We start from the raw sequence: 15,147 nt of genomic DNA, 5'->3' as shown, positions 1-15,147 counted from the left end.
CCGAAGCAGGTGGCTCTCCTGAGGTCAGGAGTTCAAGACCAGCCTGGCCAACATGGTGAAACCCTGTCTCTACTAAAAATGCAAAAATTAGCCAGGTTTGGTGGTGCACACCTGTAGTTCCAGCTACTCAGGAGACTGAGGCAGAAGAATTGCTTGAACCCAGGAGGCAAAGGTTGCAGTGAGCCGAGATCACGCCATTGCACTCCAGCCTAGGCAACAGGGCGAGACTCCATCTCAAAAGAAAAACAAAACAACAACCACAAAAAAAAAAAACTGATGTAATCTGAGCCTATGTGGAAAGAAGTTCAGAGTCAGAGGAGGGAGGCAGGCCGGCTCATTCGTACCCTACACCAGCTCTCCTGGGAAAAGCTAATCATAACTGGGCACCAGAAACTGAAACACATTCAGGGGGACATGATCTTAGTGAGTAGAATTGAGAAAGGCAGGGGGTGAACCCATGAAGGCATGGGTCCTGGAGAGAAGCAGATTTGAAGGATGCAGATGGTGACGTTTGGCAGTTGGGCCAATGAGGTCAGTGTGGTCCCAAGGACAGAGCTAAGATGAAATGTGAACGCTATGGAGAGGCAGATTTCTGCTCAATAGGACCAAACATAACTGGTTACCAGGGAAGGCAGTGGAGCTGTATTAAGCATGTGACAGAAATGCTGATTTGGGGGTGGGGTGACTTCAGTCCTCTTGAGACCTGAGATGCCAGTAAACAGTTAAGCACATTCTGTGCATACCCAGTGCTGAGCCCAAGTGAGCCAGAAGGAGAAGATTCATGACTGTAAGAACCCACATAACCCCAAAGTTTTGGCATCAAAAACGAGAACTTTAATTTTCTTAGTTCACAGGTGGGCTCTTGGACGCTTGCCTCTAGAACCTGATGTTGCACGCCCTCTGCTGGTCATCTCTAACATAGCTCTCTCATCCCAAGGCAAGAAATCACCCCTCTGAACCCTTTTGGTGCTGGTCAGCATAGGTTCAGAACACGCAGGGAGATGCCAGCGAATATCAGGGAGTCAGATCCCTAGTAGTGTTCAGTTAGTTCAGTATAGGATCAGAACTGAATCTGAAGATGAATTCAAGTATTTTGTATCAAAATTAGGGCTCAGCCATGTCTAGAAGGAGGGTTTGGGCAGAGGCTGGATTTGGGGAAATGTCTCTACCAGGACAATAACCAGGTTGTGTCTCAGGCTGAGGTCAAAGTTGGGACTCAGTGTGGGACCAAAGTCTGGGCCTGGGTGTCAGCATGAAGCATGTATCAGGTGAGATGCTCAGAGTCTGATCACAGGAGGGAGGCCGTCTGCAGCCAAGGTGATGGGTCAACGTGGCATTCCCACACCCAGGAGAAAGCATCAGGTAATAAGTACCCAGTCACTGGAGAACTCAAGAACAAACAGGGAGACTGCCTAGGGGAGAGATATGAGGGACAGGGGACAGAAGGAGACAGTCACTCATTTCTTTTTTTTCTTTTGACAGGGAGTCTCGTCTCACTCTGTAACCCAGGCTGGAGTGCAGTGGTGCGATCTCGGCTCACTGCAACCTCTGCCTCCTGGGTTCAAGCGATTCTTTTGCCTCAGCTTCCTGGGTAGCTGAGATTACAGGCATGCGCCACAACACCTGGCTAATTTTTTTTTTTGTATTTTAGTAGAGATGGCGGGTAGTCACTAATTCGTAAGTCCCTCCCAACTTTAAGGATGGTGATGGGTAGGCCAAGTAGCCCCCTTTTCCTCAGTATTCTAGTATCCCAGTATTCTAGTTCTGGTTTCCTGTTAAAGCCCCCGCTCCTGCTCCCACACACACACTAGTAGTACCACATACAAATCATAGGTACAACTGGGGGAGAGAAGTGGCCCAAGGGCCAGTTCTGTCACTGCAGAGAGCTGGCAGCTGTGAGGGTAGTCTTCCTTCCCCTCCAGGATTCTCTGTTTCTACTGGCAACAGGGCCTGGCAGCTTCCCACACCCAGATCTTAGCAACCATGGGAACCCCTGGCAACTGCTACCATGGTGACAAGACAGGGAACTGAAAACAGGCTGGGGGCACTTCCTCTGCAGCCTTTGGGATGTGAGCAGGATAGGGGCTCCCTTCCCTATGCAGTCTGGGAGGGAACATGTGCCTCTGTCTAAAACACCTCCTCACTGGCACCCACCCCCACCCCTGCCCACAGGTTCCGGTTCCCTCAGGGTGAGGAAATGAGGGACACCTAGGGTTATGACGTCTCCAAGGGGAGGGAGGGTGAGTGCGGGCGTTTGGGACTGGCATGATCGCAGATGCGTGCATACGCTGGCAGACATGGTGTCAATGTGTCAGCGGCTATATACCTCATCCACTCTTTGTCATGTAGACACATGCCCGCACAGTCATTTACTCACACATGTACACTGACCCAAAATCATATACCTACAACATACAACAGAATCAGGCACACCACCACACAAAAATAACTGCACAGATCCACTCACAAATCACATTACCAGTACCACACTACAAATAACTCCCAATCAGGCTCACAGATTTATAGATGCACTTGCACTCCCAGCATCTGTGAACATGTAGAGTAATGGTTAACTTGGTTGAGTTAACCAAGTTAACCCTTGGTTGGGTATAAACTACATGCCCAGCTCAGAACTAAGTGCACTACCTGTGTTACCTTAATTAACCCTCTCAACAACCCCGAGGCACCAATCCCCATTTACAAAGGAGATGAGACATGAGTGTGGCGTGTAAGCTCACAAGGTGCATAGACTCCAGACCACACTGTCACAGTCCATGCCACACTGAGCACTACACACACGTGACACCCAGGACAATGGGACTGAGGGCAGGAACCACGGACTAGGCAAACAGTGGAGTCCGTGCCACCAACACCTGAAGGCACAGTCCTGCACCCTCAAAGGTCCGAGCCTACACTTTAGCATTAGCAGGGGCCAGGTAAAGGCTGGTGACTAAACTCTCTGCCTCCGTGTTGGCACAGGCAAGGCTGGGGGAGGCAAAAGAGACAGAACTGGAATAGGAAGAAGTAGAGCCACCCACAGCCTGGGCCCCACGGGTCTGGAGGTGGGAAAGCGAGAGCCCCCAGATCTGAGGAGCCAGAAGCAGTGCAGGGCCCCTCACCCCACCTTACCCATCTCTGTGTCACACAGAGATGTCCATCCCTCCTCCCTCCCCTCCCCCTTCCTCACTCCTCCTCACCCCATCTCTGTGCCTCATCCTTTCGTTACTCACCCCTTCTTTCCTCATCCCCCACCCTGCCCCCCCGCCCTGCCCCTCCTCATCCCCTCACCCCATCTCCCCATCCTCTCACCACCCCCTCTCCCTACCTCCCCTCCCTCAACCCCATTTCCTCAAATTCCTCATGCTCCTCATTTCCCCACATTCATCACCCATCTCTGCTCCCCTCCTGGCCCCCAACCCCACTTCCTTTCCATCCTCCTCTCACCCCAAGTCTCTTTCTTCCTTCACACCTCATGCCCCTTTACCCTTGGGAGCCCCATAGTGACTCCTGGCATGAAGGCAGGTAGTGAAGAATCTGCAGACCTGACTCCAGGACCCTGGCCCCACCCCCACCCCCACCCCCGCCTTGCTCTGCTCTTGGCCCAGGTACTCAAGCCGCAGTTTCTAGCAAGACCTCATGGGTGTCCAAACTGTCTCTGGAAAATAGGAAAGAAAGAAGTAAAGGAGAGCTTCTGGCCTGACCCTTCTTTTATCATCAACCCCCCAGCACTCCCCTCCCCCACTTCACCCCCAAATTACTCCCTCCCCACCCCCGCTCCCTCGAGCACAGATGGGCCTGGGAGACAGTGACGTGGGCGCCAGGCACCGTGTCTGCTCGAGTGGCGGCTTCCGCCGGCGACCGCCTCCGCAGCCCCGCCTGCTCCCTGCATCGGGGACACTGGGGCTGAGATCTAATGACTTAATGGGGGGTGGGGGAGACTAGAGATTCTGAGGGTGTTAAGGAAGGGGATCTTGGGGAGTGAAATGAAGGATTAAAGGGGAGAGCTAGGATAGGAGATCCGGGTTAAAGAAAGAACCAAGAATAGGACAAAACGGATCACTGCAGGAAGGAAGACAGGAGATCTTCGAGGGCCAAGAAGGAAAGGGCTAAAACACAGGCACTCCAGGGGGAAGCAGGATGAGAGACTGATTAGAAGGGGGACTGAAATGGGGACCGCGAGGTCGCTGAAGAGGGGCGCGAGGATGAGGGGCTCTACAGAGGGCGGGCGGCGGGGATTCCTGGAGGCGCTGGCCTGGGCAGAGCCATCCGTTTCCCTCAGAGGAGAGGTCCGGGGGGCTCTGAAACCCGGCATCCGTGGGGTCTGTTAGAGATTCCGTTAGGTCACGTCAGGCCACCGCGGGGTCAGGATAAGGTAAAGCTAAATGAGGTCAGCTCGAGGTGGTTACACCGTTGGCTGAAAGGAGAGTAAGAAGTGCTGACCTTTTGGCCCCGGTCCAGGGACTACACCTCCCAGAGTGCACTGTTCTCTCCCCCTTGCCCCCCCAGTGAAGAAAGGAAAGAATGCACGGCCGCACGGCCAACTGGTGGGTACAGTTTTCCTTTAAGGCTGCCTTTGACGTCGCAAGGGTTCCAGAAGGTTCTCCTGGGATTCCAGCAGTGGCCAGTACGTCCCACCTTCTCAACCCGGAGATTGGACTAATATAGTTTGCCCCCGGGCTCGGGTCTGAGTCTCAGGCACGAACCAATAAAATCAAAGGGCGAGCGGGGTTGCCGCCCTCTGTCTTTTTCACCAATGGCACGACAAGATGGCAAAGAGGCGTGGTTGAGTGATCCCAGAGGGCGCCAATCAGATCCACACCAATCACTGCCTGGAATGTGTGCGCGTGTGGCCGGGTGACAGGGGCGGAGGATGGGCGGCTATCACCAAGCCGCTTGTTGAAAACTGCCCAATCACAGTAGAGGCTGAGCTGAGTGACGGGAAGGCGGTTCAATGGGCGGCGCGGAGGCGGAGCCGTGGGGGCGGGCTCCCGGTCCCGCTGTCGGCGGCCGGCGGGCAGGCGACTCCTGTCCCGGGTGGAGGCGGCGGAGCCGGAGCCGGGGGAGGGGGCAGCGGCTGTCTCACGGACCACGGCGGTGCCCGCAGCTCCTCACCGGTGAGGACGCCGAGCCAGGACTCGGGGGTCCCGGGAGCGGGGCGTCGCGAAGCCAGGGCTCCTGGTGTTGGGGAGCTGGGACACTGAGGGCCCGTAGGCTCTGCTGCCATAGGGGTGCGGGGCCCCGGGGTCTGCAGGGTGCTCGGAGTCCTCGACCCGGGCTTGGCTGTCACAGGGTGCAGCCAGCGTCTGAGCCGGGGAGGGAAGGAGAGGGGATGGGAGGGGAGGGGAGGGGAGGGTCGAGTCGGACCGGACCAGATTGGGTTCTGTGGGGCGGAGGCATCTGTGAGCAGACCAGCCAGCCAGCGCGGGTGACATCACCGACCACCCTCCCCCGCCCGAGCCCCCTCCCCTCCTCTCCTCACCGCGCCTTTTGTCCCGGCCGAGCTCCGCTCTGCCCCGCCCATCCGCGAGGGAGGAGACTCCCGTCAGTGACTTCATTGAGTAGGTTCTTGGGGATTGGGGTCGGGTCCTCCCCAGGGAGAGGCGACAGGCGCTCACTGCCTCTCGGGCCCTCACAATCACACCTGTCACAGGTATACACACTGCCACTCACAAACACACGCTTGCACTCCCAGCCTCACTGACACGCTGCCATACAGCCGCTCACAGCCAGCCAGACACTGCTGCACCTGAGAGCAGGTGGCCGCGGGTCTTCTCCCTTCACTCTCCACACCTGGGGATCAGGTCCGGCACCTGCTGCGCCAGACAGGCCTTGCTGGCCACGCGCCTCTGAGAGTCCGAGGAGGTGGCTTCCAGAGCTGCAGCACTTCAGGCCGGCTCCGGTGGAGCGATCAGAGGTGAGGGGCTTGGCTGGGCATGTTTAAGCGCACAGTGCTCTCCTGCCCACCCCCAGCAGCACCCCCACTGCAGGCCCGAGGAGCTTTCCGGAGCTTCCCACACTCCTGGGGAGAAGACTTCTTAGCCAGCTTGATGTTTAAAATTCAGCTGGAGCCCTTAAAACTTCGAGCGTGGACGCTGAATGGGTTTGTAAAGTTTCGGTAAGTCCCTCCGGAGAAGGGCACTCATATCCATACCCAGTCAAACCCTCCACGCGGCCATCCCCTCCATTGCCTTCCTGCTTCCTCCACCTCATCCTCATCCCCTCTGTGACATACAGGAATCCCCTCCGGCCTCACCCACATATTTGAATGAATTGCACCCCTTATCATTCCTCTCTTTTCTCAAACCCTTCAGGTATCCATTTTCCACAGACATTTCCTCCATTATTTCAACTCTCTACATTCCTCCCTTTCAACCCATCATTAACCCATTTTCCACCTCAGCCATTTCCATCTGTCACTCATCCCCCTCCATCAGTACCTCATTTTCTGTATCAGCCATCTCCCCTCCCTGTACCTCAACAGTCCCCCTCACCATTTTCTCCCCATTTTTCCTTCCTGCCTCTACCTTAACATCCTCCTCATTCTTCTCCATCAAAGGCAGTGCCATGCCATGGGGCTCCTTTGTCATTCCAACACGTGGCCTGTGGGTAGGGGGGAAGGGAAGGAGGGAGGAAAGCAGAAGGAGAAAAAGGAGGCAGATCCTGAAAGAGCTTGCCCTGTGTCTGCGGAGGCAAGAGATGTATGGGCCTAGAGCAGCTAGCAGGTGGGTACCAGGGAGGAAGCTGGCCGGGTGCGGAGGTAATGCAGGGACACCAAAAGGAGGTGGGTGGTTGGTGAGCCGTTCCACTGGCCCTCTGCCTGGAAGCTGCTCCCGTTCTCTAGGGGCACCCGCTTGGTGTGCTAGGGTTCTTTCCCAGTCCCAGGGGAAAGAAGGTGTGGGTTGAGGCAGAAATGGCAGACCACCCCCAGCTCCCTCTCAGACAGCTATTGCTGCCATTTCCGAAAATGGCTGCCCCCCACTCCAAGAGGTGCTCTTTCTTCTCTGCCTCTCCCAACCCCACCCCCCACCCCGTCTCCCCCACAGACGTGACATGCTGGTGGGGGGCGATGGGGGAGTACCCGCCTTTGTGGAGCCTTTTCTTCGTCAGAGAAAGGTGACTCCCAGAACCATGAGTCAACCCAGCCACCTGCAGCAGGGCCTGTGGGGGCAGCAGTGAGGGCCATTGTCCCTGCCCACCTAGGGCCTTGGGCGCCTCCCTTACCCGGTTACAGCCCTCACTCCTGCGGGGACACCCTGTACACCTCCCTGCTGTGAAGCAGAGGCAGAAAGGCAGGTCTCAGCTGTGGCTGCCAGCCTAGGACATTGCTAGAAAGACTCTGGTTCTCCTGGCTTTGGCAGGGGTTGGCCAAGTCTCAGAAGGGCTGAGAATGGCTTCTGGCCATCCCCCAGAGAGCTCTAGCTACAGGAAAGTACCCCTTCCCCTGATATCCACCACAGACACACCGATGGAGGGAGATTGGAATGAAGAATTCGGGTTGTGCATTTCTCTTTTAACAAATGCTCCTGCACCCACCTTAAAAGGGACTCAGAGGAATACGGGTCTGACGCTAGGCCAGATCCTAAACCACAGGGTGGACTGGGGGCGTGGGGTGGGGCTAGGAGAGGTATTAAGGAAATGGTGGTTGGTTAGTGCCCAATTGTCTCCTAACAGCTGGGGTTGAAAAAGTCCTGTCCCCAGGATGCTTTTGTTCACTCACACTGGTGCTTAGGCGGCACAGCCCTCACAGTTTTGTGTGTAGACACTGGCAAATGAGTAAAGAGAACTGTTGCCCTGGTTGGGGGAAGGATAGTGTCGCCCCCACCGCTAATGAGGGAGTTGGAAACAGCAGTTTCCAAAGGCTGTGAGTCACCCTGTGATCTGAGTCACACGTGAGGCTTAGCATCGTCAGAGGGGTGGGGGTGGGGAGGCCTGGGGTCTCCAGTGGCAGACAGGACTCCAGACACCCATTCCCTGACTCAGTCTGGCTGGCCAGGACAGCTGGCAGAAGACCCAGGCCTGTTCCCAGTCCTGGGCCACTGCCCCAGCTGCCCTCAGCCTGGGCACCATGCCTGAGGCGTGGCGTAGGAGACCACGATGCTCAGGTGACCTCACCCGTTACACTGACCTTCGCCAGCTCCTGTGTGTGGGTTGCTCAGTCCATGGTGCCACCTCGCTCAGCAGGGCCTCTCAGAGGTCCTCAGTCTGGCCCAAGGACCAGGGCCTCAGCCTAGCCCCAAGAGTGGGCCAGAACCTTCAGCTTCCTGCTGGGAAAACCCAGGAGGTGAGGACGGAATCACAGAATTCTAGAATGTCAGAGCCAGAAGAGATCATCTAGTGCAAACCTTTCATTTTACAGATGGGGGGACACAGGCCCACAGAACAGGCATGACCTGCCGAAGGTTACCCAGGGAGTCATTTAGGGACTGCAAGATCATCAGGAACAGGGCAGGGGCAGAAGAGAAGGCATCAAGTCTTGGCCCTGGGTTTCTTTCAGAAACAAGGAGACCAGTGCTGGTCCAGTAGCTGTGATGGGAAAAGATTATTACAAGATTCTTGGGATCCCATCGGGGGCCAACGAGGATGAGATCAAGAAAGCCTACCGGAAGATGGCCTTGAAGTACCACCCAGACAAGAATAAAGAACCCAACGCTGAGGAGAAGTTTAAGGAGATTGCAGAGGCCTATGATGTGCTAAGTGACCCCAAGAAACGGGGCCTGTATGACCAGTATGGGGAGGAAGGTAAGAGGGCAGCACTCCAGCCCAATCCCGGACCCCTCCGCTTGGTAGGGGTCCCAGGTGCACCAGTTTGTGTAGCAGGGAACTGGAGGCTGTGGAGGGGGTGAGGGTGGCAAGGGTTTCCAGCACTGTCACCCAGAGGAGAGAGGAGCCCACCCACTACCCAGCTCAGCTCACCCTAGTTCTCCCTGCCTCTCTCTGCCCCCTCCCTCCTCGGGTTCAGGCTTTAGAGAGGTCTGAAGCAAGAGCCAGAGGCCCTCCCCGCCCTTCTTTCTTTCCCAGCCTTATTAGTCCTGCCTGAAGTCTCCGCTGCTTCATTGGCTGATGAGGAAGGTTGAGGAGAAGGAGTGTGTGGCTCTCTGAGGACAGAGCATTTACATTCATCAGCATAAAAGTCTGGCCCTTAAGCAGCCTGGGAATTAACTACCAGAGCCCTGAGCAGAAATGGTTTTCCCCTTCTCTCCCCCGGCCCTGCCTGCTTCTGGCCAGCAGAACAGAGGTGGAGCTTTGCCTCCCAGAGGAAGTGGCAGGGATCCAAGGGTGGAAGGGGAACTGCTGCTGGCATCTCCCCCTTCCCTGGGGTAGCTGGTGGCCATGGGGTGGGAGGCAGGAAAGGCCCAAATAAAGCCTCTGAGAGGGAGGCCCCTCCCAGCACATCCCACGGCCATGATGTAGCTGCTAATTCTGGGCCTGCCCCTCAGGGCTGCCTGCCACCCGCCAGCCACAGGCACCTGTCAGGCTATATTAAGAGACATTGTCACGCTGAGGACTCTCCTTCCTGGGAAGAACTGTCCTTTCTCCCCAGCAGAATCTACCTTTCTTTCACATTCTCCTCCTCTTCACCCTCCCCATTCTATCCTCAAAACTAAATGGGCTAATCATATGTAGATAAGAAGGTTATTTTCTTCTCCTCCTCCTGGCCTTGTGTTCCATGCCCCTCTGTGCACCCTCGTCCTCCCAACTCCCTTTTCCTATTGTCCATGCTGCCGGTTCTTTCTATTCTTCCTGCCTACCTCCTAGACGTGCCAACTCCCAGATTCACCAAATACCGGCTGGAACCCCCAGTATTCTTCCAGCTAAGACATTTTTCTCTCTGGCATGGAGGGATGGGAGGGATAGGAGTGGAAGAGGGAAGCAGTGCAGACACCATGCCACCATGTGACCTGTCTTGGAATTGCACCCATTCCTCCATTCAGCCTCACCTTTGTTTAGAAAGAAGGCAGGAGCTGAGCTCCCCCAAGATACTTCACCCCTTCTGCCTAAGTGAAGGGGTCCAGACGCCAGGTTCTGATGCAGAACCCCATTCCAGGAGGGCCCCTGAGGATGCGGCATGGCCTTAAGGGGACCTCCATGGCCTGGGGAGGGAGAAGTAACTTAGAAATATTGGTTATATTTCTGTCCACCGTGCCCAATCCCCAGCAGCCATCTATTATAGAGCAGTTATACACACAGACTCTGTGTGCAGCTACAGCTAGGGACAAGTTGCTCCCAGCTTGAAAAGGGGGTGGTAGTGGAAGAATAGAAATCCCTATAGAGAGAATTACCCCTTCCCGTCATCATCAGTCCAGCCTCCCTCCCTCTCTCACCGAGCTCTGCCAGGCTGCTTGAACTCGCTTGATAATCAGCCCCTCGATAGAAGGAAAGGAGAGAGCCTAGGTCTTGGGGGAGGGGTGAAGAGGCAGCTGCCACAAGTCCCTGAACCGTCTGCCACTTGGCCTCTCTAGTGAAACTCAAATCTGCCCTTGTGGTCCCAGGAAATAAGAGGCTAATTTAGGCTCAGATCTCCATGATCAGTTGAAATTCTAGATAAACGGCCTCAAAGAGAAGGGTCTCTTTCCTGGCCTGGACCCCTCCCATAGTCTCCGTATTCCGGAGCAGTTCTCAGTGTGAACCCTCTCCCCACATCCCCTAGTACCGCCAGCACCCCCTCCTGTGCATGAAGGCTGCCTCCAGGAATCTGAGCCCCTTAGACAGGACCCGACAGAGAGAGCAGCTAAGGTCACCACCTGCCATGTGCCAGCCCATTCATGCATTTTGGTTGCTCAACATTAGATGTGGGGTATGGCGTTCGCTGTTGTATAACTCCAGGGAGCTCCATTCCCATTGTAGTCTATGTCTGTACAATGTGTGAATGACACTCCCTAAAGTTGTGTAACACTGAGCAGAGTGTGGGAACAAATCATTTGAAAACTTTTTCTTGAAAAATAGCTCTTCATCTCCAAGCTAATGAGCTTTCCCACTTTTTAAGGCTTCCTGATTTCCCATTTGAGCAGGGGTCAGGGAAAGAGGAAACATTGCTAGAAGCAGAGTGAAAGTGGTCTTCCTCCTGGGTTGGATCCCTACCCTATTTGCAACTGTTCACCTACCAGCCCCCTCTGTGTTCACATCCTGTCTGATGGCCCCTTGTCCTATATGTCTTTGGAGATAAGCAAAGATTTGGGAACCAAGTATCACTTGTAATGTGACACCAGGCTGATTCAAGGCTTTTTGAGACATCTTTGGACCATGAGTATGTGGAAAAGATTACAGGACTGGAAGTCACATCCTCTAAGTCCTCTAGTCCTGGCTTTTCCACCTATTGGGTAAGCAAGCCTCTTTGAATCTCAAGTTGTGCATCGTTATTAAATATATAATTAGGAATGGAAGATAATCTTGCCAGAAGCCTTTCTTACTCTATTAGCCTGGCCTTCTCTGTGGGATTTAAAGGTTGCTTCTTTCTCTAGGCCTGTGAACTGGGAGCTAGAGGGCAGGGGGAAGACACTGGGGTGGGGCCAGAATAAGCCACACTGCCCCTAACTTCTCCTCCCCTCTAGGCCTGAAGACCGGCGGTGGCACGTCAGGTGGCTCCAGTGGCTCCTTTCACTACACCTTTCACGGGGACCCCCATGCCACCTTTGCCTCCTTCTTTGGTGGCTCCAACCCCTTCGATATCTTCTTTGCCAGCAGCCGCTCCACTCGGCCCTTCAGTGGCTTTGACCCAGATGACATGGATGTGGATGAAGATGAGGACCCATTTGGCGCTTTCGGCCGTTTTGGCTTCAATGGGCTGAGTAGGGGTCCAAGGCGAGCCCCAGAACCACTGTACCCTCGGCGCAAGGTGCAGGACCCCCCAGTGGTGCACGAGCTGCGGGTGTCCCTGGAGGAGATCTACCATGGCTCCACCAAGCGCATGAAGATCACGAGGCGTCGCCTCAACCCTGATGGGCGAACTGTGCGCACCGAGGACAAGATCCTGCACATAGTCATCAAGCGTGGCTGGAAGGAAGGCACCAAGATCACCTTCCCCAAAGAGGGTGACGCCACACCTGACAACATCCCTGCTGACATCGTCTTTGTGCTCAAAGACAAGCCCCATGCACACTTCCGCCGAGATGGCACCAACGTGCTCTACAGTGCCCTGATCAGCCTCAAGGAGGTGGGGCCTAGTCAGGCTGTGTGTATGTGCTGGGGAGACGGTGGGGACATTCCCTCTCTTCCCGCCAGCCGGCACATTCTTTCCCCACCTCAGTCTATTTCCTTCCTTCCCACTCACCTTACCCCATCTTTTCCTCACTTTCTGCTTCGTCTTTCCCAGGCGCTGTGTGGCTGCACTGTGAACATTCCCACCATCGACGGCCGAGTGATCCCTTTGCCCTGCAATGATGTCATCAAGCCAGGCACCGTGAAGAGACTCCGTGGGGAGGGCCTTCCCTTCCCCAAAGTGCCAACTCAGCGGGGAGACCTCATTGTTGAGTTCAAAGTTCGCTTCCCAGACAGATTAACGCCACAGACAAGACAGATCCTTAAGCAGCACCTACCCTGTTCCTAGGCTCTGCCCCAGCCAGTCCAGAGCCTACCACAGCAATACCCCCAACACTCACTCCACTCAATGTGCACCCAGCTTGATGTCCACTGGACACTGGCAACTTTTTCTAAAATGCAAAAAAAAAGCCACTGGTTTTCAGGAAAATGTTCCTGTCCCTGACCCCTTTCAGAGCTGGGCTGCCAGCGGGGAGTGGGAGGGAGGTGGGGAGAGCTAGCCCAGGCCAGGGGTCAATGTTCATGTCACTAGCTTTGAATCCAGTTTCCACTGCAGTGGCTGGAGAGTGACCTGAGTGCTACTTGAAGATATGTAGAGATTCCTTATCCATGCCTGTACATAGCATGTCCTCCTCCCCTCAGCTTTGCTAATACCAGTCCCCCTCCCTTCCCTTTGGCTTCCTGCTGTTGGGGGTGGAAGAGACTAGAAAGGACATTGCTTTCTCAGCCCCACCCCCAGGTCCACAGTGTCCAAGGTTATGGCACACATATTCATGCACAAGAAGCACTCACCTAGAGCTGTCTGTGCCTCTCTGGGAGAGAGGAGAAAGGATAAGAAGGGAAAGTTCACAACCTGTGAACAGGGACTTGAGCACGAGACACTTTTCCTCTGGAGCAGGGGGGTGAGCTCCTCAGCAGCCTCCGCAACAGCTGCCCTGCCTACACCTGCAGAGCTGGAGGTTCTGTCCTCCCTGCTGCTCTCAGGAGTATTCAGGGGTGGAGGGCAGGGAATGGGGCCTGAGGTATTAAGGCTAAGAGGTGGGGGACAGGGCCCATCTCCCAGCCTTCATCAGGAAGGGAAAGGGCTTTGGGGTCAGGTGGCAGCTATTCCCCACCAAGAGATTCAGGGTCACAGGTTTTTCCCCACACCTCTGAACTCAGGGCCTAGCCACCCCCAAACTTCCAAATCCCACTTTTGTGATATGTGAAGCTACTTATTTCTTACCCTTGGAGGCTGTGTGGGGAATTTCCAGCCCTTTTATGCCTGTGTGATCCCACCCCACCCCCACAGTTGTATAAAGGTCATAGTGAAGGAGCTGGGGGAAGACTGCTTCAGCCAGATCCTGGGGTGGGGTCTTTAGGTTTTCTCACTTTGACAAGCCCCTGAATGTTTTTATAGTAGTTTTTTTGTATTTTTTTGTAATGACAGTATTATGTAAAAAATAAAGTATTTTAAAAATATGGCATCTGAGCAGGAGCAACAAACCTGGGATGGGGGTGGGTGAGGAGGGCCACTGCCACCCTCCCTCCCGGGCTCTGGTCACATTTGAGAAGCCCAAGCAGGCCCTCAGTATAAGCTGAAGCTGACCTCTGCCTTCCTCGAAGCCTCCTGGGATTTCTAAAACATATACTCCAAACACAGCACAGACAGAAAGTACCACTCAGAAAGCACACCCAAATAGAAGAAACATCTATTTGGGAAGGAAAAATATCCCTGCTCATGAGAGACAGAGACCATTGTCTTCAGAAGATGTGCTAGCATGAAAACAGATTTTCTCTTCTTGTCTAAATTTTCTCTAGGAGAAAATTTTTTTCTAGGAGGGGATGGAGACCTTTTTTTTTTTTTTTTTTTTTTTTTTTGACAAGGAGTCTTGCTCTGTCGCCCAGGCTGGAGTGCAGTGATGCGATCTTGGTTCACTGCAGCCTCTGTCTCCTAGGTTCAAGCGACTCTCCTGCCTCAGCCTCCGAGTAGCTGGGATTACAGGCATGCACCACCACACCAGGCTAATTTTTGTATTTTTGGTAGAGACAGGGTTTCACCATGTTGCCCAGGCTCGTCTCAAACTCTTGACCTCAAGTGATCCGCCTGCCTTGGCCTCCCCAAGTGCTGGGATTACAAGCATGAGCCACTGCTCCTGGCGAGGCTGAAGGACTTTCTGGCTGACTAGAAGAGCTACCCCCAAGTGTTATGGGCCCGGAGTGAGGAGAGTAGCACTCTTGTGCAGGATATTGATTTCACGGAGGATGGTGAGCGAGAAACCACTATCTGGGGGGGGATATCTGTGGTCACGAGGATTTATTCGACTGTAATGTGCTATGTACGATGAACGATTGAATGTACGATGAAAAGTACTGGTCAATATTCCTGTGGGAAGGTATGTTCTTTGGAAGTATGGAGTTGATGTATTATAATTAAGGTTTTACGGTTCTGGCTTATAAGCACGTTCTATGAACAATAGCTGTGGAAAGTGCTTTCATATGTGCTATGTACAGTTAAACACTTATAGTACTATATAATATTCATGGTGGCTAGCAGTAAAAGACAGAGCCTGGATATTAGAGAGGGTAGCCAGAGGTACCTGGCCTCCTTGGCCCATGCTGGTGAGGCCTGGCTATGGACATAGGCTCCCTGGGAAGCATTGAACACAGCTGCAAATCCTCGAATCTCACAGTTTTCTAGCGATGTCTGTCCCGGCCTCTGACCTGCCTGTGTCTACGGAGACAACTCTGGCCCTCAGGACCTGAATAGTGGCTGCATGAGGGGGCACTTGTCCCTTTCCTGCAGTCTGGGTAGAATGAGCCCTATAGTTGAAGAAATACCCATCTGCAGGCTCTGCCTAGCCCTGGATGTCCTCCTGGGGCTGACTTTGAGCATGAATCCCACATCTTCTC

General features: G+C 54.3%; 1 protein-coding gene across 4 annotated transcripts; it reads left to right on the top strand.

Moving 5' to 3' along the window:
* Nucleotides 1–4,982: 4,982 nt before the first annotated feature.
* On the top strand, nucleotides 4,983–13,716 carry DNAJB5 (DnaJ heat shock protein family (Hsp40) member B5). 4 transcript variants are annotated; one of them, XM_054502712.2, is made up of 5 exons: nucleotides 5,023–5,114; nucleotides 5,802–5,914; nucleotides 8,495–8,739; nucleotides 11,550–12,151; nucleotides 12,311–13,716. In XM_054502712.2, exons 3-5 carry the CDS (start codon nucleotides 8,529–8,531, stop codon nucleotides 12,542–12,544), a joined length of 1,047 nt encoding a protein of 348 aa, XP_054358687.1. In that variant the 5' UTR covers nucleotides 5,023–5,114; nucleotides 5,802–5,914; nucleotides 8,495–8,528; the 3' UTR covers nucleotides 12,545–13,716. The 4 variants fall into 4 exon arrangements, with proteins under 4 accessions (XP_054358686.1, XP_054358687.1, XP_054358684.1 ...); XM_054502709.1 differs by lacking the exon at nucleotides 5,802–5,914 and adding an exon at nucleotides 5,974–6,115 and having other exon boundaries at nucleotides 5,028–5,114; XM_054502711.2 differs by lacking the exon at nucleotides 5,802–5,914 and having other exon boundaries at nucleotides 4,983–5,114.
* The last annotated feature ends 1,431 nt before the right edge of the window (nucleotides 13,717–15,147 follow it).

Source organism: Pongo pygmaeus, chromosome 13 (genome assembly GCF_028885625.2).
Source record: "Pongo pygmaeus isolate AG05252 chromosome 13, NHGRI_mPonPyg2-v2.0_pri, whole genome shotgun sequence".
Classification (NCBI taxonomy): domain Eukaryota; kingdom Metazoa; phylum Chordata; class Mammalia; order Primates; family Hominidae; genus Pongo; species Pongo pygmaeus.
This window is presented reverse-complemented; position numbering and strand designations above follow the sequence as displayed.

What these genes read in the sequence shown, in the direction of transcription:
- DNAJB5 (XM_054502708.2), top strand. Translation starts at nt 5,934, where the DNA reads ATGTTTAAGCGCACAGTGCTCTCCTGCCCACCCCCAGCAGCACCCCCA. An exon ending in AATGGGTTTGTAAAGTTTCG is followed by an intron (nt 6,116 to 8,494) that starts GTAAGTCCCTCC and finishes GGTTTCTTTCAG; the next exon opens with AAACAAGGAGACCAGTGCTG. An exon ending in TGACCAGTATGGGGAGGAAG is followed by an intron (nt 8,740 to 11,549) that starts GTAAGAGGGCAG and finishes CCTCCCCTCTAG; the next exon opens with GCCTGAAGACCGGCGGTGGC.